At 39.5% G+C, this 20,359-nt stretch overlaps 1 protein-coding gene across 4 annotated transcripts in view; it reads left to right on the top strand.

Annotated features, from left to right (window-relative positions):
• The window catches only part of cacna1c (calcium channel, voltage-dependent, L type, alpha 1C subunit), a 139,059-nt gene that overhangs the window by 110,228 nt on the left and 8,472 nt on the right, over window positions 1–20,359 (top strand). The window contains exons 15-44 of one of the 4 annotated variants that reach the window (XM_026232076.1): window positions 55–256; window positions 337–457; window positions 552–666; window positions 911–1,031; window positions 1,501–1,570; window positions 1,863–1,998; window positions 2,126–2,255; window positions 2,349–2,408; window positions 2,548–2,654; window positions 3,444–3,531; window positions 3,647–3,754; window positions 3,934–3,986; window positions 4,093–4,239; window positions 4,660–4,861; window positions 4,957–5,115; window positions 5,199–5,309; window positions 6,158–6,241; window positions 6,862–6,945; window positions 9,610–9,753; window positions 11,511–11,648; window positions 12,497–12,562; window positions 12,708–12,799; window positions 12,890–13,046; window positions 13,225–13,352; window positions 13,472–13,568; window positions 13,646–13,958; window positions 15,695–15,822; window positions 15,904–16,044; window positions 18,284–18,624; window positions 20,002–20,118. In XM_026232076.1, coding sequence (XP_026087861.1) covers window positions 55–256; window positions 337–457; window positions 552–666; window positions 911–1,031; window positions 1,501–1,570; window positions 1,863–1,998; window positions 2,126–2,255; window positions 2,349–2,408; window positions 2,548–2,654; window positions 3,444–3,531; window positions 3,647–3,754; window positions 3,934–3,986; window positions 4,093–4,239; window positions 4,660–4,861; window positions 4,957–5,115; window positions 5,199–5,309; window positions 6,158–6,241; window positions 6,862–6,945; window positions 9,610–9,753; window positions 11,511–11,648; window positions 12,497–12,562; window positions 12,708–12,799; window positions 12,890–13,046; window positions 13,225–13,352; window positions 13,472–13,568; window positions 13,646–13,958; window positions 15,695–15,822; window positions 15,904–16,044; window positions 18,284–18,624; window positions 20,002–20,118 — 3,960 coding nt within the window. The remainder of the gene's footprint in view (window positions 1–54; window positions 257–336; window positions 458–551; window positions 667–910; window positions 1,032–1,500; window positions 1,571–1,862; window positions 1,999–2,125; window positions 2,256–2,348; window positions 2,409–2,547; window positions 2,655–3,443; window positions 3,532–3,646; window positions 3,755–3,933; window positions 3,987–4,092; window positions 4,240–4,659; window positions 4,862–4,956; window positions 5,116–5,198; window positions 5,310–6,157; window positions 6,242–6,861; window positions 6,946–9,609; window positions 9,754–11,510; window positions 11,649–12,496; window positions 12,563–12,707; window positions 12,800–12,889; window positions 13,047–13,224; window positions 13,353–13,471; window positions 13,569–13,645; window positions 13,959–15,694; window positions 15,823–15,903; window positions 16,045–18,283; window positions 18,625–20,001; window positions 20,119–20,359) is intronic. The other 3 variants (XM_026232094.1, XM_026232085.1, XM_026232104.1) reach the window with 3 other exon arrangements.

The raw sequence follows: 20,359 nt of genomic DNA, 5'->3' as shown, positions 1-20,359 counted from the left end.
GTTTTGTTACCAGTGTGGTGTGGCTCTGTATTAATGCTGACTGTCCTCTCTCAGGTACTGGAACTCTCTCAGTAATCTGGTGGCATCTCTGCTGAACTCGGTGCGCTCTATCGCGTCCCTGCTTCTGCTGCTCTTCCTGTTCATCATCATCTTCAGTCTGCTCGGAATGCAGCTCTTTGGTGGCAAGTTCAACTTTGACGAGACGCGCCGCAGCACCTTCGACAACTTCCCCCAGTCTCTCCTCACCGTCTTTCAGGTTCTGCCACAGTCTGATCCACAGCACGCAACTCTTCATGTGTCTTCAAACCTGACCCCTGTTTCATTTTGTGGTTGTAGATTTTGACCGGAGAGGACTGGAACTCTGTGATGTACGATGGGATCATGGCGTACGGTGGACCCTCCTTTCCTGGCATGCTCGTCTGCATTTATTTCATCATCCTCTTCATCTGCGGAAACTGTATCCTAAAGAAAACTGGTTTAACACAACACGATTTTGATCAAAGAGTTGATAATTAAACTAATCAAAACCTGACCTCCTGAACTCTAAACAGACATCCTCCTGAATGTCTTCTTGGCCATTGCTGTGGACAACCTGGCAGACGCAGAGAGTCTGACATCAGCGCAGAAAGAGGAAGAGGAGGAGAAAGAGAGGAAGAAGCTGGCTAGGTTCAGTGACTCACAGTTCACATGAGTGCAATGCTTTGAGACGGTCTGAGGGCCTGTAAAACTGCCCCCTGCTTAATGAGCTCATTAAGTGTATCAGTTATGACTTCATTAGTTTAACACTGAGAGAATTAAGTATAATTTTACAGAAGTGTTTTTGCCCCTCTGAAGAGCTGTAAATACAGGTGCTTAGTGGGACCGTAAAGCTGCACACGGACACATTTATGATGCAGTTTCTGTCTTACAGAACGGCCAGTCCAGAGAAGCGTCAGGACTCTGAGAAACCACCTCTGGAGGATGAAAAGAAAGAGGAAAAGATTGAACTAAAATCCATCACTTCTGATGGAGAGACGCCAACTGCCACTAAGGTCACTATCAAGAGGCCACATAGAATCACAGATTAAAGGGCGCCTATTATGCCCCTTTTTACAAGATGTAATAGAAATCTCAGGTGTCCCCAGAATTTGTCTGTGAGGTTTCAGCTCGAAATAATCCACAGATCATCTATAGTTTCATTTTGAAAATGCCTATTTTGAGTGGAAGCGGAAACGCACTGTTTTCGTGCATGTCTCTTTAAATGCAAATGAGCTACACAGCATTGAGTATCAACAAAAACATGATCAAACAGAAGACACTACTGTTTAAATGAATGTTTTCTGTAATTGAGAAAATAAAAATATAGGACACACACAAATACGTAGACATTTTAAAAATGCAAATTCATATTTTTAATTACCTTATAAATATTTTTTTTTATTTATAAGCATATTATTAATTTATAATAAATATAAAAATATTTTTAAATGGCTTTTTTTATGGTTTGCCTTCTGATTTTAGATCAACATCGATGAGTACACAGGGGAGGAGAATGAGGAGAAGAATCCATATCCTGTGAACGATTTCCCAGGTGTGTTAAGAGAAAGTGTTAAAAACATGTCATTAAAAAAAACTGAAGAAACAGTCAACAGCAATTCCACAGAAGAGCCCGGGCCTGTTTTATTCAGCTCTGGGAGCACTCCATGTGGATTGTTTTTCAGCTGAGCAAAGATCCTTCTTTTTACCCTTGTTGAATTCTCCCAAGTTCAAGACATTTCCTGCTCTCTGCCATCTTCACTTTTTTTTTTTACAGTAATGTGGAAATGTTGAGGGATGATGTGTGGAATTCTTTCAGAAAAGTCTCTCTTGTTTGTTCTTTTCAGCAGGAGAGGAGGACGATGAGGAGCCAGAGATGCCAGTAGGTCCTCGTCCACGTCCGCTCTCCGACATTCAGCTGAAGGAGAAAGCTGCCCCCATGCCAGAAGCCAAAGCTTTCTTTATTTTCAGCTCCTCTAACAAGTATGAAAAGCACATACACACTTACAGACCTTGATTTCCACATCAGTGGGTTATGCTATTTAGTATGTTTTCAAGATCCAAAACTCTTTCTCAAACCCATTTTCTCCGCTCTCTCTCTCTTCTGTAGGTTCAGGGTTTTGTGTCATAAGATTGTAAACCATAACATCTTCACCAATTTAATCCTGTTCTTTATACTGCTGAGCAGTATTTCACTGGCAGCGGAGGACCCAGTGAATAATGACTCATTCAGGAATCAGGTACACACAAACACACACTGACATGTCCATCACATTTGTAGCGCTGCTGTTACGAGGCTTTGATATGTGCGTGTCTTTCTTTTCCTCTGCTAGATTCTAGGCTATGCAGATTATGTGTTTACAGGAATCTTCACCATAGAGATCATATTAAAGGTAAATGTTCATTTTAAAGGTCCAAGTGTCCCAGTTCATTTCATGCTAATAATATCTTTCCTACTACAGCCCTCTCTGTGTTTCTTTCATACTCATCTAAATCCTCACTGACTCTCCATTTGTCCACTGTTCCTCTCAGATGACAGCGTATGGAGCGTTCCTACATAAGGGTTCATTTTGTCGGAATTATTTTAATATTTTGGATCTGGTGGTGGTCAGTGTGTCTCTGATCTCCTCTGGAATTCAGTAAGTATCTTTTGCCAAACTAACTAGTACTACTGCTTCTCATGGCACAACATACTCAGTGGCACCCTTTTTGATACTTATGTCCAATCAAATTCTATGTATGTCCACCAACTCAGTTTTGTTATTATAAACTACAACTACAACAATTAAAACAAGTTATATATATACATATGTGTGTGTGTGTGTGTGTGTGTGTGTGTGTGTGTGTAAAACTGTAAAATATATATATATATTATATATTATATTATATCTATATTATAACTTTTTAAAAAATATTTCATTTTTATAATTATTTATTAAAATGTTATATAATACAATAAATACAATAATTTTAAAAAGCACATAACAAAATGACTAAAAATAGAATGGAAATTTTAAATGTAAAAACGAAAGCTAAATTGTTATAAATATCCAAATATTAATAAATACTATAATATATTAATAAATACTATAAAAGTATGTAAATAATACTCAATTATTATTAACAGATGCTGTCTGCTGTCTATATATATATATATATATATATATATATATATATATATATATATATATATATATATATATATATATATAATTGATACAATTTATCATAAAAAAAAAAAGTTGTAAAAGTCTTTGGTGTGAACATACATTTTTTTATTTTTTATTTTTTATTTGATTAGTGTGTTTAATCAAATGTATCCAAACTCCACTGCTGTCTGTGGGCATCTGCTTCTCTGGATAGTGTTGTCACATGATCAGTAATTAGCCGTTCTGATTGGTGGTCCCAAACTGTGCTGTGATTCACAGGTCAAGTGCCATTAATGTAGTGAAGATTCTCAGAGTGCTGAGGGTGTTGAGGCCCCTGAGAGCAATCAACAGAGCCAAGGGCCTCAAAGTGAGTCTCTCATTCACAAAGAAAAATCACCCCAAAAACTGTTCAGATGAGTCTGACCTACACTTTCCGTTCAGTGTGATGTTATTTTAAATGAGAGCTGTGTTTGCATCCACAGCATGTGGTCCAGTGTGTGTTTGTAGCCATCCGTACCATCGGGAACATCGTCATCGTCACCACTTTGCTGCAGTTCATGTTTGCCTGTATTGGTGTTCAGCTTTTCAAGGTAAGTTGTGCTGTCTCACGATGCATACTTAACTGAGCAAAACAGTGACCGGGTTATACAGTACATCACTGCTAAAAATCTACTTCTCTATAAAAAAAATGAATTGAATTTTTAGTCCTGTGGCATTGTATGTGCTGTTGTAAAATGTTCATGTGTGTAAACTGGGGTTTGTTTTCTAGGGCAAATTCTCCTACTGCACAGACACCTCTAAACAGACACAGGCCGAATGCCGGTAACTCCCTTTGCCTTTGGAAAATAAAAAAAATACGGTAACATTTATGGGAAAAAAACCGCTTGTTCATATGTGTATGTGTGTGCACTCTGTGTGTGTATTACAGGGGGTCCTATATATTATACAAAGACGGGAATGTTGGGAAGCCAGAGAAAGCACAGCGTTCATGGGAGAACAGTGAATTCAACTTTGATGATGTCCTGCAGGGCATGATGGCTCTGTTTGCCGTGTCCACTTTTGAGGGCTGGCCAGGGTGCGATACACAAACACACTCACACTTGCTCACACACATACTTCTTCTTACACATGAGTTTCATAAGTTTAATGTTATGATTTTTTATTGTTTTGTAATAAAATAAGTTTCTAATGCTCACCAAGACTGCATTTTTTTTATTTGATTAAAAAAATACAAGTAATATAGTGAAATGTTATAACATTTTTACAGAACTGTTTTATATTGCAATATATTTTAAAATATATCATTGATTTGGCAAATCAGATTTTTCAGCATCATTACTGCAGTCTTCAGTGTCTCACGATCCTTCAGAAATAGTTCTAATATGCAGATTTTGTGCTCATGAAACATTTCTTGTTCATATTTTTGTGGAAACAGTTTTAAATATATGTAAATAATGTTCGAAACGCTGACAAGAAGCTCTCTGTTCTCCCACAGGCTCCTCTACAGAGCCATCGACTCCCATACCGAGGATGTTGGCCCAGTCTACAACTACCGTGTGATCATCTCTATATTCTTCATCATCTACATCATCATCATCGCCTTCTTCATGATGAACATATTCGTAGGTTTCGTCATTGTGACATTTCAGGAGCAGGGAGAGCAAGAGTACAAAAACTGTGAGCTGGACAAGAACCAGGTAGACTGATGACAATATCTCTACAGGAACACAGCGAGCGATTAAAAGCCTAACTCTAATTACATCTCCATCCTCTTCTGTGTGTGTGTGTACAGCGTCAGTGTGTGGAATATGCCCTGAAGGCCCGTCCCCTGCGCAGGTACATCCCCAAGAACCCGTATCAGTACAAGGTGTGGTACGTGGTCAACTCCACCTACTTTGAGTACCTGATGTTCACCCTCATCCTTCTCAACACCATCTGCCTGGCCATGCAGGTCAGTATGCTCAATAACTGAATTAATACGCATATACTCCAATACACAAAACTAATCTTTTTTAATCATTTATGCGTTTGCAGCATCATGGCCAATCTCAGTCCTTCAGCAAAGCCATGAATATCCTCAATATGTTGTTCACCGGCCTCTTCACTGTGGAAATGATCCTCAAACTCATCGCCTTCAAACCCAGGGTACGCCATGCGGGTTTATTATTTTTATTCCAAATCATACTATTATTAGACGTTTGTTTAGAGGAACTTTCTTGAAGTCTTTAAAATGAAATTATATATTTTATATATATATATATATATAAAAAAATCATATTTGAGATGATTAGACTTTAAGCTATTGTTAAAATTGAAGTCCCAGCATGCACTACATACAGTTCTTTCTTGAGAGTGTTTTGAATCGTGTGCTGTTTAACTAACACCTTTTACAGCTGTCCTCCAGGCTAAATGTTTTCCATTCCGGTTTTTGTTTGTTTACAGCGGATAACACGCTGCTTATCTTCAGAAATGTCACGTCTCACTTATTTAACCCTAGTCTTCGACCTGAAATGTTTTAGTCACTAGTTTTGCCCCAGACGAGGACTGAAGTGAATGTAACGTAAAACGACAGTCTCTCTCTCTCGCTCTTCTTCAGAGATGAGTTTCATCACCTGCCTTAAGACGTTAATTCCATCAGTTAGTGTTTAAAGAGTTTCATTTCTCGCATAACTTGGCAGCCATTTCCAGTCCATTAAAGGTTTTCCCGCTCTATAAAGCACAAATCAGATAAAGATGGTGTCGGTAGAGATGCCATCCGCTGCCCCGAAAACCATCTTTTCCTTGTAAATGAGAGCATTGACACAAACGAACAGATTTAATCAGTAATTTCCTGAAAGTCCATAATTGTTCTGAATGGTGTTTGGCTAACGAGATGCATTGTGGGTTGACTGTGCTCATGCATCATGGGTACGGCAGTGCTAGTGATGGTCATTTCTGCCTCTCTAACTGCCCTCTCTCACCCCTCACCCCCACCTTCCCCTCGTCCTGTGTAGGGTTACTTTAGTGACCCCTGGAATGTTTTTGACTTCCTCATCGTAATTGGCAGCATTATAGACGTCATTCTGAGTGAGATCAACGTAAGTACATCGCCACCTCTCTCTCTCTCTCTCTCTCTTCTCTCTCTCTTTTCCCAACTCCTTTTCTCTCTTTTGCTCTCCTGTCCATCTCTTCAGTCTTTCATTCCCCCTGTGCTTCCTGTCATTCTCTGCTCCTACTGTCTCCTCCAACTCTTCATTTCTTGTTCCGACGGCAAGATAGCTGCAGTGGCAGGTCGCCCTCTGGCAGTGAGAGGGTTATTTAGGGCAGGAGAAAAAGTGTTCGTACAGGAGAGTTTTTCGGTAGGCCCCCGTGAACGAGAGCGAGCGAGCGCTTCTTTTCATCCTCCAGGCCGTGATGTATGTTGTTTTGCTGTAACTAACAGTCACACCCGAACTAACCCAGGACCCCCGGCCGTTCTTTTCAGGGTGCTTTTGATGGATGTTTGACTGCTGCTGTGGAGCATGACAGGTCCCGGGTCATCATGGGATTCTCTGATTTCGTTTTTTGATTTCCTCACACCCGCCATTTGATTTTTATGATTTCTCCTTATGTCTTCTGTGAGTTAATTGTTCATGTGTAACTGTTTTCTTCCTTATTTTCTCCTCTCTCCTTTTCTTTTTCATTTCTCTTTTTCTTTTCTTTGTTGTTTTCCGTCCAGCATTATTTTGTTGATGCATGGAACACGTTTGATGCCCTTATTGTAGTGGGTAGTGTTGTTGATATAGCCATCACAGAGGTTAACGTAAGTAATCTCTCTCTCAATCTGCCTGCCTGCACCCCCCTTACCCTCCCACGCTAACAAAGATGAGTTGCTTTAACCCTCCACCCGCACACCTAGGCATGAATGTCCTTGTATAGCACTCAGGGTGATATATTCCGGCTTTACGGTTAATATAGACTGATGAATTGTTTTGGAAATCACTACATTAAGATCAATCTTATCAATGTTGCCGGTAACTCATTAAAATGTTTCTTTACTATTGAATCAATTCATAAACCTTCAAACTGATTTTGAAAGAAGAGCCCAGATTCTCTTGAGAAGAAACTTGTATTCCATATCTGTGTGTTATGCATGCTGTGGTAATGCATCTTTAGATTCATTTTTAGATCTATAGTTCATTAAAATGGCAAAACACTTTGTCAGTTTTGATGTAAAGGTACTTTTAAAAATGACTTTTTCAAAGTTTAGGGTCAATAAAATGTGTATTGTTTTTGAAAGAAGTCTCTTTTGCACAACAAGGCCATTTAAAATATACAGTAAAAACTGTAATATTGTAAATGTATTGTTCCACTTTAAAATAAAACCGTTTTCTATTTTAATATATTTTAAAATGTAATTTTATTCCTGTGATGCAAAGCTGAATTTTCAGCAGTTATTACACCAGTCTTCAGTTTCACACGATCCTTTAGAAATCATTATAATATGCTGATTGGCTGATGAAGTAACATTTTTTTAAATCAATGCTAGAAACAGCTGTGCTGCTTAGTATTTTTTGTGTAAACAAAGATACATTTCAATCAATCAGTCAATCTGACTGCCTCCAAACGTTTGAATAGTGTATTTCAGATACAAGACTACAGCTCCATGCTCTCTGATCAAAATGTGTGAATGAAGGTTGTTTATGATTGACAGCAGTTATGCTGGAGATATACCCCTTGTGTTGCTATACACATCCATTTCAGCACTGACTGGGTTTGATTTGGTTGGAGTTTTCTCTTCATCCAGCATTTGATTTGATCTGAATGCATGACCTTTGACCCAGCATTGTGTTTGGATTGATTTCTTTTTGTTCCCCCCTTTCCTTTCCTTTGAGAAAACTCAAGCATTTTTTTTCTCATGCTTCATTAACCTGTTAATCGATCTGAATAGTGATCTGAAATGAAACTGATGAATCCGTGCTGATAGCCAGTCCCTCCTCTCAGTGCTACACGGAGATTAGAGTGAAACCCGACGACTCTGTTCTCCCTTAGAAAAGCGTTAATGTCACCCCTCCTCCCCCTGAGGCCGCTCTGCTCCTCTCAGTGCGTTGTCCTCCCTGCCTGTTGGAGGCGCTCTCTGATTCGCGGCGTCTGATTGGACAGAAGCAGGGGGTGGAGAGATGGGAGTGTTTGCCCGCTCTGTCTTGCTGACGATGCCACATTGCATCCTTCTCTATGAATGCCTCTTCTTTTCTGTCTCTCTGTTCTGCATTTTCCTCCCTTTTTTCAATGTTTTCCCTCTGTCTCTTTTCTCTTTCTTTCTTACACCCGCGCAGCATTCTTGGTAGGCCTGCTCCCTGTTTCATTAGCTCTTGACTGGCTGACAGGACAACAATCACCGAACTTAATTGGCTACGCCAGTTTTGATGTATTAAAGTAATGTCTATTGACTAACATGAAATTATGTTTTGTGAGAAAACATTTGCATATTAATTAATATTAATTTTCATCAGAAAATCGGCTCACATAGTACTAATGATGCAATGCAGCGCAAATGATTGATGCTTCTACATTAATAAATTATTTAGAATACATAATAGTTATGTATTTATTTATTTTTTCTCATGGGGGGGTGGGAAATGAGTTTAAAAGTGCTTAATTATAATAAAAAATATTATCTAATAAATGATATATAATATTTTCATGACTCACCTAATAACTGAAGTTCTCGCTGATGGGCATGATTGTAACCTCCAGGGGGCAGCGTTTACCAGTGTGTGCCAAACCTGTATATTTGTGCAATGTGAGACAAACATCTGTGATATTGAGCGGCCCTTTCAGAGTGGCTCTGTGTGGAGACTTTATCACGGTAGCTGTCTCACCGATGCACATTTGGAACGAGTAATACCGTTGACCCAGTTCTGTAATGTGTGTGCTACATGCATGGTTGAGGTTGCCAGATCCTCTGCAGTTTTACCGCAAAGACATAATGAAATCAATTGAGTTGTCATCGCCACTAAAAGCGTGACACATAAAGTCAGACATTTTAGTCTACCGTGGCACTGCAGAGGATTTAGAAATCAGTCTCTCTGCATGTAGTAATTAAACACACACCTACATGCAGTCACACATACAGTCATCACTGCAGCACACACACACCGTGATAGACCTGCTGAGAGATTTTCGACTCGGCTCGTGAGAGATATGGAATCTGTGCATGTGTCTGCGTGTGTCACCAACCCATCCTCCAGTCTGCGGCTGCAGAACAGCGTATGGCTCCTCCTCAAACGGACCATGTGCTGTAGCGCCCCCAGCTGGCAGAAAGACAGACGTGCTATGAGGCGTCTCCCCTGCAAAAGGCCCAACAGATGTACCTCAAAACACAATGACGGACACTTTTCCACACAAATTCCCACACGAACACACACAGGTGTACAGTGGGTGGTTGGCGCTGCTATAGCTTACATCTGTCTGCCTTTCTTTAAAGCCAGCTGACCCCTCCTCCTCTACCCCCTCCTCTGTGGTAAGACCAATGGTACGGACCAACGGTAACCAAAACCCCATCTCTCATTCCACCCCCATCACCTTGTCGACCCGTCCATTGACACCTATCATTCACCATGTGACTTCGGTATGAACGCACGTGTTCTCTCTCATCACTGTGGCATTGGGCAGGCACGTGTATATGCTGGTAGTGTGTCCATCGCCTCGACCTCTCCTCTCTCCTAGGCTGCGATGCCTGTTATTGGTGCGCTGTAGTCACATGGTCATCGCTCACGCTGTGTGTAGTCCAGTGTCGGCCTCTACTGGTCAGCTCTGGTGTGACAGTTCACTACCAACTCTGAAATCAGCTGGTGCTTGTGAAAATACGATTTCCTGTGCGATGTCCACATATGCATGAAGCTTATTCTCAGTTTTGCTTGGTTTGTGCGATGTGTTTTTAGGGCATGTGTGTGCAGATGTAGGTGCTGGAGATTTAAAGGTGCACTGAGTCATTTTTTCATGTTGTGCTTATACTGACACCTAGTGGTGTGGATGCAGTGCCTTACCAAGGAAACCAGAAAATTACTGACGGCTTTATAAAAATGCTCAATTTTAAGTCATTTGAAAGCGTATCAGCAATTTCTCAGATAACAGGAGAAACCGAGGTCATGTGACCTCAAAATGGTGGATTCCATGAGGTCACCCTCTCCGTGTACAGCGGGTAAAATAATTATTGAACACATCACCATTTTTCTCAGTAAATTTATTTCTAAACGTGCTGCTGACATGAAATTCTATGGATAAGTACGATAAAACAAAACAAGTTCATAAATACTGAAATTTAACAAAACTGCGTATGACTGATTAATTCATTTTAGATAAGTGATGATTTTAAGCACATTTTTTAAAACAACAGTTCATTACGATACAATTCTATATGTAGAAGTGTTTTAATAAAGGGAAAAAACTACTGAGTGCACCTTTGAAACAGAAAGCAGCAGCTTTGTGTATGTCAACTTAGATTATAGCTATAACTAAAGTTAAATATCAGATTTGAAAGAAGCCTAAATAAACAGATAAGCCCATTTCTGACACATAAAAAAATAGTGCTTTGGTAAAACGTAATTTTGACAAAATTATAGGAAGTCATTATGGGGTAAAAACTCAAAATTATGACAAAAAGTCAAAATTGACATTCAACGTTATAAATTAAAAAGTCAAAATTAACATACTTAGTCAGTTATGAGATAAGTCATAATTATGGCTTTGTTGACTTAATTCACAATTATGACTTTTATCTCATAATTTCAATTTTTTGTCTTATTTTGACTTCAACTTATAATTGACTTACTATCTCATAATTTCAGCTTTTTGTCATAATTACTTTGTGTCTCATAATGACTTTTAATGTCATAATTATAAATTATGCAAGGATTTTTCTTTTTTTTTTGTGGCAGAAATGGTACAGGATGAGATAAATGTAACATCTGTGAACATCTGTGGGTTAGTGTCTGTGTAGTGACGCATATGTAGATTCTTATATCACCTGTGAAAAACAATATATTGTTAAATGCTTCAATGACAAGTTACTTCAATAGAGTATTTATTAAGTATATATGATTAGTTGTGTATTGTGGTAGACATCTATAATTGCTTTGCTCCCATTTGGGATATTGTCATTGTTCCATAAAGCCACCAGACATCCTCTGTGTCTCTGTAGCTTGCTCTTGGTGGAAGTGTTTAACATGCTGTTGTAGACATATTAACTTGATTGTGTGTGTGTGTGTGTGTGTGTGTGTGTGTCACCTTGAATTGTTCTGGGTGGTGTACAAATGGTTGGGTATTTATGAGTGTGTGTGCCTCCCCATGAACATGCATATGTGTGTCTTTGTCATGCTGAAAAAGGGCCTCCAAAACACTGAAGATAACGCCAGGATTTCAATCACGTTCTTTCGGCTGTTCCGTGTGATGAGGCTGGTGAAGCTTCTGTCTCGGGGAGAGGGCATTCGGACGCTGCTCTGGACCTTCATTAAATCCTTTCAGGTGAGGAGAATGAAATGAGACAGCACTTTCTTGTGTAACTGTACAGAGAGAGATGCACTGAGGTCCAGACTTCATGCCCAAGTCCAAGTCAGGCTTTGAGCAATTAAACACCAGAAGACTTAACAAACATGTTTGTGTAATTATTATATGACTGGATACAAGCAGCATGTAGTGACAATAAATTGTTAATTTGCATTATAAGCCATCTACTTAGCACGTGCCTCTAGTCGACTGTCCTGCCACATGCTTTGGTGTCAGAAATATTTTTAAATAATAATAATAATACTTTTATGTAGGGATGCATTGAAATAATCAATAGTGACAGTAAATAATGTTAAAAAAAAGATTTTTATTATTAAAAATATGCACGAATGTTTCTGAAAAGTATTAAAGGTTTTCAACATAATAATTATCATAAATGTTTTTGAGCATCAAATCAGCATATTAGGATGATTTCTGAAAGTGTTTTACTCTATTTTTGATAAAATAAATGCAGCCTTGCTGGACTTTCAAAAATCTTACAGACTGGTAACTTGTTATTGTGCCCCCTCCCCCCCAAAAAGCCAAAAATAAAAGAAAAAATTTATGTAGAAATTTCTATTTCTCATCTATTTTAATCAATAAAAAAAATGTAAGGAAATGATTTAAAATTACACTTTAATTTTTACAAAAAATACTTTAAAAATCTTTATTTCTAACTATGTGTATACAAAATTTAAAAGTGAAATGGAACCAAATGTGACTGTTGAAATTAAAAAAAATTCTGCTCTATTTGTGCATTTTGGATTTGCTCTGTATATTTAAACGTTCCTCTTTTTTCTTCTCCCTCTCCCTCGGTTTGTTCACAGGCTCTTCCCTATGTTGCTTTGCTGATCGTAATGCTGTTCTTCATCTACGCCGTCATTGGGATGCAGGTCAGACCCAGCTTGATTTGCTTCACACCCTCTCCTCATCTTCAAGGAAATGTCTCCATGTCTGTTACAGCTCCTGTACTTGTAACAACTTGGACATGTTGGTGTGGAGCGATTCGTGATGGGTAATGTTTTTCTGACTCCACAGATGTTTGGTAAGATTGCCCTGAGGGACAACAGCCAGATCAACCGAAACAACAACTTCCAGACGTTTCCTCAGGCTGTTCTGCTGCTCTTCAGGTCAGTTTCTCTCTCTCTCTCTCTCTCTCTCTCTCTCTCTTTCACTCGTTTGAGGTCTCTCTCTCACATTGAGCTTGGGCATTTCTGTAGGTGTGCAACGGGGGAGGCATGGCAGGAAATCATGCTGGCCTGTGCCCCGGACCGCCCGTGTGAGAAGGGGTCAGAGGTCAACCACAACAGTGAACACTGTGGCAGCAACTTTGCCATCATCTACTTTGTTAGCTTTTATATGCTTTGCGCCTTCCTGGTGAGTTGACATCGATTTTCCTTCCCAGTAAGTAACGGTGTTATTGTATATCAGCTGTGAAATCATCTCCACCAGCATGACGTCCTTACCCCCTCCGTACAATGTTTACCGTATCCATAATAACAGAAGCAGCGGGTTTCCCTAGCACAAGATGATTCAGATCCTTCCTCTCCCACAGATCATTAACCTCTTCGTGGCCGTCATCATGGACAACTTTGACTATTTAACACGTGATTGGTCGATATTGGGGCCACATCACCTAGATGAGTTTAAGCGGATATGGGCAGAATACGATCCTGAGGCCAAGTCAGTCACTTCCTGTTTTGTCATCTTTAAGTTTCAGTTTCTAGATCTTATTATCAATAAATCTAGATTTTTTTATTTGTGGCGACTGAAACTGAGATCCGAGTTTTATGTAATTGCAGGGGTCGGATAAAGCACCTGGATGTGGTGACATTACTGCGCAGGATTCAGCCTCCCCTTGGATTTGGAAAGCTTTGTCCACACAGAGTGGCATGCAAGGTACAAATCCTAAGATTGTAGTAATTGTGTAGTGTGTTAGACACGTTACTTGACTTACTTTATCTGTGCATCTGCAGCGGCTTGTGTCCATGAACATGCCTCTCAATAGTGACGGGACGGTGATGTTCAACGCAACTCTCTTTGCTCTAGTAAGAACGGCTCTACGCATCAAAACTGAAGGTGTGATAGTGTCATACACGCAAATACAATTCATAAACATGCATTCATCTAATACACACCCCAACTTCTATGCACAGAAAAGTCAATGTTTGGATGTGTTTGTGTCAGGTAACCTGGAGCAAGCAAATGAGGAACTCAGAGCCATCGTGAAGAAGATCTGGAAGAGGACGAGCATGAAGCTGTTGGATCAAGTTGTTCCCCCTGCTGGAGGTGGGTGATGGCAAAAGGTCAAAGGTCGACCAATTACATACAGTCACTATCATTCATAATTTTGGGGTTGGGGTTTTTAGTGTTTTTGAAAGAAGTCTCTTGTGCTCACCAAGGCTGCATTCATTTCATCAAAAATACATTATAAAAACTACTGTTTTCTGTTTTAATATACTTTCAAATGTAATTTATTTAGGGATGCACCGAAATGAAAATTCTTGGCCGAAACCGAAAACCGAAAAAGAGAAAACCAAGGCCGAAAACCGAAACACCGAAAGAAATTATGCCAATTATTAGTACCATTGCATTTATTGCTATGACCGTGTACTAACTTTACTAAAATTAAGACATTGCAATTGCATAAATTAATATTAAAGTTTCAAAGATAATTACAATTACATAACTTATTTAAAAAAAAACATAAAAATACATAATTACAAATGATGCAAATATTTATTAAGCACATTGCAACAATGCACAGTATAAAATAAAATTCAAACTAAAAATGTATCCCACTCATGTGTATATTTAATAATAATGTACAGGCCTACTGGCCTGCAGAAAGGTTTTAAAATGAACAGTTCTCTCATAAAAACAAAGTGCATTTAGGTGAAGTGCATTTGAAATTTTTCTATGTAGGACTAGAAAGTGCATTACTTCTCCAGTTGGCAAGACTGTTATCACTTCTGGGGATGGGGACTTCAGACAGATAACCATCTAGCTGTTGAGCAGTTGAGCTTGTCATCTGCCTGACATTTGAGAAATATTTGAGAGAGTGTATTTAAATAGGGCCAGGGCATAAATAAACATTTTTATCAAATTAAAGCAGAAATCTAGCATAAATACGGCTACAATCTGATATTATGTATGTATGTGTGTGTGTGTGTGTGTGTGTGTGTGTGTGTGTGTGTATATATAGTAGCCTAAGAACAAAATAGCCAACGTATTATTATTATTTGAGGCACTTTCTTGCAGAATTCCACTGAACATATCAGACAACGATGGTGCATGCCACTCATCTGGTGCAGAGACCAGTCTTTTTTTCTGCGCTCTGATCAGTCTCCTGCGCTTGGCGCTTCTCCGTCTCCACGCGGGTTCTCCACATCCAGCGCGGCCTGGATCATTTCTCGTGCGCGCTGCCTTATTTCCGCATCCAAGTAACGTTAATGGTCTTCATAATGCGGATCAAGCACATTCGCGATGAAGTGCAGAGGATCCGAAAAGATCTCAATGAGACGTGTGCTAACAGACCCTATCTATAAGACTGTACTTTTCTTTGTTTTTACTTCGTGGTCCGTCTTAATCTCTTTGTTAGGAGACGCTTTAGTGCTGCGAATAAAGGAGTAAGAAGAGAGAGAATGTTCTCACTGGTGTGAAGTGAATGTCGCGGGGAGCTCGTGGTCTGCGCTATGCAGGTGCACGTGCAGGTCGCGGTTTCTGTTTGCGTCATCACAACATTTCGGCCGAAAATTTTCGGTGGCCGAAATTTCGGTGCATCCCTACGATGGCAAAGCTGTACATATGCTGATTTAGTGCCAAACATTACTTAATATTATCAGTGTAGAAAACAGTTGTTGCTTAATATTTGAGTGATATATTTTAAAGTTCAAAGGAACATTGTTTATTTTGAATAGAACTCTTTTGTAGCATTATACATTTGTACTGTCACTTTTCAGTTTAATGAGTCCCTGCTGAATAAAACCTGAGTGTGTGTGTGTGTGTGTTTCCTTGCCCAACAGATGATGAAGTAACCGTTGGGAAGTTCTATGCCACATTCCTGATTCAGGAATACTTCAGGAAATTTAAGAAGCGCAAGGAACAGGGCCTGGTGGCCAAAATTGCCCCAAAGACTGCTCTTTCACTGCAGGTGGGTCCACCAGACCATCAGCTATAACAGAAAATGTGTTTTGTTTGCATATGAATGTGCCTGTTTGTGTGTTGTGACCAGGCTGGCCTGCGTACACTGCATGATATGGGTCCTGAGATCAGAAGAGCGATATCAGGAGATCTGACTGTGGAGGAGGAGCTAGAGAGAGCAATGAAGGAAACCGTGTGTGCTGCTTCTGAGGATGATATCTTCAGGGTAAAGGTCTGATATTGCCTCTTATTTCCTCTCCTGCGCTCTGCTCACATCATCGCTTCTGCTGCCGGAGCTTCTGCCCACCTGCATGGGACCATCAGCCAGATCCTCCAACCAGGCTGCGAAGGGTCCCAGAGCTGCTTGTGTAGATTCATCGCACAGGACTCAGAATTCATTTTTTCATTTGTTATTAGGACAACAAAACCATTTTGTTCATATTGGGTTCATGAATGGGTCAAGTTTTACAAGCTTGTAATCTAAAAGTATCAGAAACCATTAAGGAACAGTGCTTTGCCCTCATCGCACCGATCAGATGGTTATAGAATTAGTTAAATTAATAGTTAAATTATTGAATTAGCCATCAGTGATGTTACATTCATAGACCATTTAGAAAAATCTAAAAAAATGGCTGCTGTCTGAATGTGAGTGCAGAGTGAACAGAGGAAGTGAAAGTGTTTGTGTTCGTCTGTGTGTGCGCGTCTGGATGTTCATTTACCGTTTACCTTGGTATTAACATCTGTATACTAACATTTGTTATATATGCATAGTAATAGAATTGGTATTAACATTCTCGTTAGTGATCCGATCACAAGCAGGCATCAAATACAGCTGAAAAAGTGATGTAATGCATCCTAGAAGCGTATTGAAAGCTGAATTCTCAATCCACACATATGGCCACACATATTTGTCAACACCAATATGACAAAAAACAAGCCTTGTTTAAGAGGAATCTAACCATATACATATATAATTGCACGTCACTTCAAAGTAACAACTCTCATTGAAAGTGAGGGATTTTAGGTACAAGGCTATAACAAAATATAAATTTTTGTTATGTTGAGATCTCAAGAAAAACAGGTCAAGATCATGATGTAGTGCTTAAAGGGTTAGTTCACCCAAAAATGAAAATTATGTCATTAATTACTCACACTCATGTCGTTCCAAACCAATAAGACCTTTGTTCATCTTCAGAAACACAAATTAAGATGTTTCTAATTAATCTGAGAGCTTTCTGATACTGCATAGACAGCGATGGAACTACCGTGTTCAAAGTTCAGAAAGGTAGTAAGGACATCATTAAAATAGTCCATGTGACATCAGTGATTTAGGGTGCTTTCACACCTGCCTCATTTAATTCGGTTGAATCGTACCAGAGTTTGTTTCCCCTTTTGGTGCGGTTCGATTGGGCAGGTGAGAAAGCAGCAATCACACTCAGGTGCAGACTAAAAGCAGACCAAACAAGCGTAACGAAACCTGCTTGAAGAGGTGGTCTCGGTTCGTTTGTGGTGAGAATGTGATCCGACCTCGAACTGACCCAACTGCAAAAAGTACTGATCATTTTTGGACTAAACCAGCTGCCGTAGTCAGCTGCGTTGTGCATTATGGGATGAGGAAGTGTTTGTTGACAGTTTGCACTTCAGCATGGCAGCTCGTAGACAAATTTGGAGTAGTGGGGAGCGGAGCCTCATAGAAATTTGGTCTGATGACCATGAGCATGTCAGAGTTAAGAAGAATTAATGCACGCCTCCGCTTGAAGTTACGAGCGATTCCCGCTCGCCGTTTGCAGTACATTAGAACATTGTTTTCAAGACGCATCCGCGCTTCATTATAGAAATGTATTTTTTGCATATTGTGGTGTATACAAACAATGTACTAGATTATGGCCAGGGACAAAACCAGCCCGCGCAGTCGTGTAGTCGTGTTGTCTCCGTGTTGTTTGCTGGCTTTTCCTCTTATGTTGGAATTTTCCCACATGTAAATTCTGGCCAATCGAAAAGCAGTTTAGGAAATACGTAATGGCCAATGAGTGATGTAGATGTTGTCATGTGACTGCATTTTGGTTCGTTTCAACTGGTACGGACCAAAGCAATCAATGTGGTGTGAAAAGGAACCAAAAAAGCTGAAAAATGCTACAATGTATAATTGTTTGCCCTTGGTTCAGTATACGTTGCTGTATATGCAGGGTCATAAAGCTCTTGGATTTCATCAAAAACATCTTAATTTGTGTTTTGAATATGAAAAAGGGTCTTACAGGTTTAGAACGACATGATGGTGAGTAATTAATGACAGAATTTTCATTTTTAGGTGAACTATCCCTTTAATTCTTAGGGCTTCTGTATTATAAAAATCTGTATGTAGTGATTGAAATCTACTGAATAATCACTGGACATGTTAATACCAGGTGTGAACGGAAAGGGATGATGAGGTTTGCTTAAATGTGACCACTCGTGTATATTTATCTTTGCAGCGGTCTGGCGGCCTCTTCGGTAACCACGTCAACTACTACCACCAGAGTGATGGCCACGCCTCCTTCCCACAGTCCTTCACAACACAGCGGCCGTTGCACATCAGTAAATCCGGGAGTCCCGGCGAGGCAGAATCTCCATCTCATCAGAAGCTCGTCGACGCCACCTTCACTCCGAGCAGTTACTCTTCCTCAGGATCCAACGCAAACATCAACAACGCCAACAACACAGCCATCGGACACCGGTACCCCAAACCTACCGTCAGCACAGTGGATGGAAACACGGGGCCACCCCTCACCACTGTCCCACTACCACGGCCCACATGGTGCTTTCCTAACAAGAGGTATGAAGCCATATTCCTTGTGTAGTTGAATGCAGATGTGTAGATGAGTTAATGGGAAGATGTTCAGGTTTGTCAGAATCTGGTTCCTGATTGTGGTTTGTCTTGCCCGATTGTCTCATGTGGACCAGGAGCTGTTTCTATGACACTTTCATGCGGTACGTTCCTCACACAGAGACCAAGAGAAACCTCATCACTTTGGAAGGCTGGCGTATGCTCTGTCTATACTAGGGTGGATCTGAAGCTAAATGTTTGCAACACACATCCTCAGTGTGTTGAGAGATCCACTTTATACATAACTTAAACTAGCAGGATCTGTGAGCGGCTTCTCTGATTGGCTGACAGCTGAGTGAGCATGTGCTAGGCCAGTGCTTCTCAACTGGTTTTCCGTCAGAATCTGGATTTTACGCTCTCATCAACAAATCATTTTTTTCAGAAGCTGTATTATTATAATTAATGGCACTATTAATGTTTGGAAATGTGAAAACTGATATTTCCTACTGACACACTACGGAAAAAGAGAGAAATAACTTTTATTAAAATAACTTTTAATAAACTTTAGCTAGTAATCTTAATGTAAAAAGTTAATTTAGATATTTAAATACTATAATAGTATATATAGTATAAATACAAAAATAATGCTGCTGACAGATTAATTTGTAGAAAAATTCTGTAGAAATAAAAAATATTACAAAAGCAAATAATACAATTACTAAAACTTAAAATGATAACTGAAATTATCAGTCAACGATATAAGTCTGTTTATTTTGTAATATAAAATAGTAGCTTGTTCATCATAACTAAGCAAGTTTAAGCATATGGTTAGTTGCATTATTTTTCTTTGTGTCACACCAGTTGAGAACCGCTCTGCTGGGCCATGTAATTGTTTGTTTTGAAGCTCATCCGCTGGTCATTTCCAGGCTGTACTGGAGGGGCTCTTCCTTTAGACCAAAATACAGAAGCATAAATTTAATAAACTGGACATGCTGCTACTTTTTTGTTTTGTTTGTGCTAACAGATGCAGCACAATCCTGGGAGCAGGATATGCACTTATTTCTGTTAGTGGAGCTCCAGTCTTTATGAAGTGCCCCTTTACAATCTTTTCCTCCTCTTAAATCTAATATCATAAGGTTTCTATGCAAGAATAATAGCAGTGCTTCTGTAATGTGACACAACCAATTAAAACTGTGCTGTAAGGTTTGTTAGACATCATCAAACCTTAAGCTGCTATAGTTGTGTTCACATTATAATAGCCTTATGAGAGCTTGAGGAGAGAGTAACTGCTGTTACCCGTATAGGTGCGCTTTCTTCACTTATCGAAGCCTTTCAGATGCTAAAGATGTGCAATATGTTTATGGTTCACCTGTGTGTTTTGTGAAGCTCTGATTCCAGTGACAGTCGTCTCCCTATAATACGGCGAGAGGAAGCATCTACAGATGAGACGTACGATGAAACATTTCTAGACGAGAGAGATCAGACCATGCTCTCAATGGACATGTAATACTGCATTCATCTGTTTTAGTTCATAGCAGAATATTTAATGCAACAATAAGCCACAGGAATGAGTGAGATACGGTTTAATTCTTAGCTAATTTTCTTCATATAAACTAGTAAAAAATGGTTTAGTAGAAGTTGTCAAGTCTGACCCCCTCATATTAATAGTGCCTTCCAAACAGCTGTACTGTAGTGCTGTGGTCATAATGGTCCTAAAAACAGAAGTCATTTGATATGAATGCAT

The sequence above is a fragment of the Carassius auratus genome, chromosome 4 (assembly GCF_003368295.1).
Source record: "Carassius auratus strain Wakin chromosome 4, ASM336829v1, whole genome shotgun sequence".
NCBI lineage: Eukaryota > Metazoa > Chordata > Actinopteri > Cypriniformes > Cyprinidae > Carassius > Carassius auratus.
This window is presented reverse-complemented; position numbering and strand designations above follow the sequence as displayed.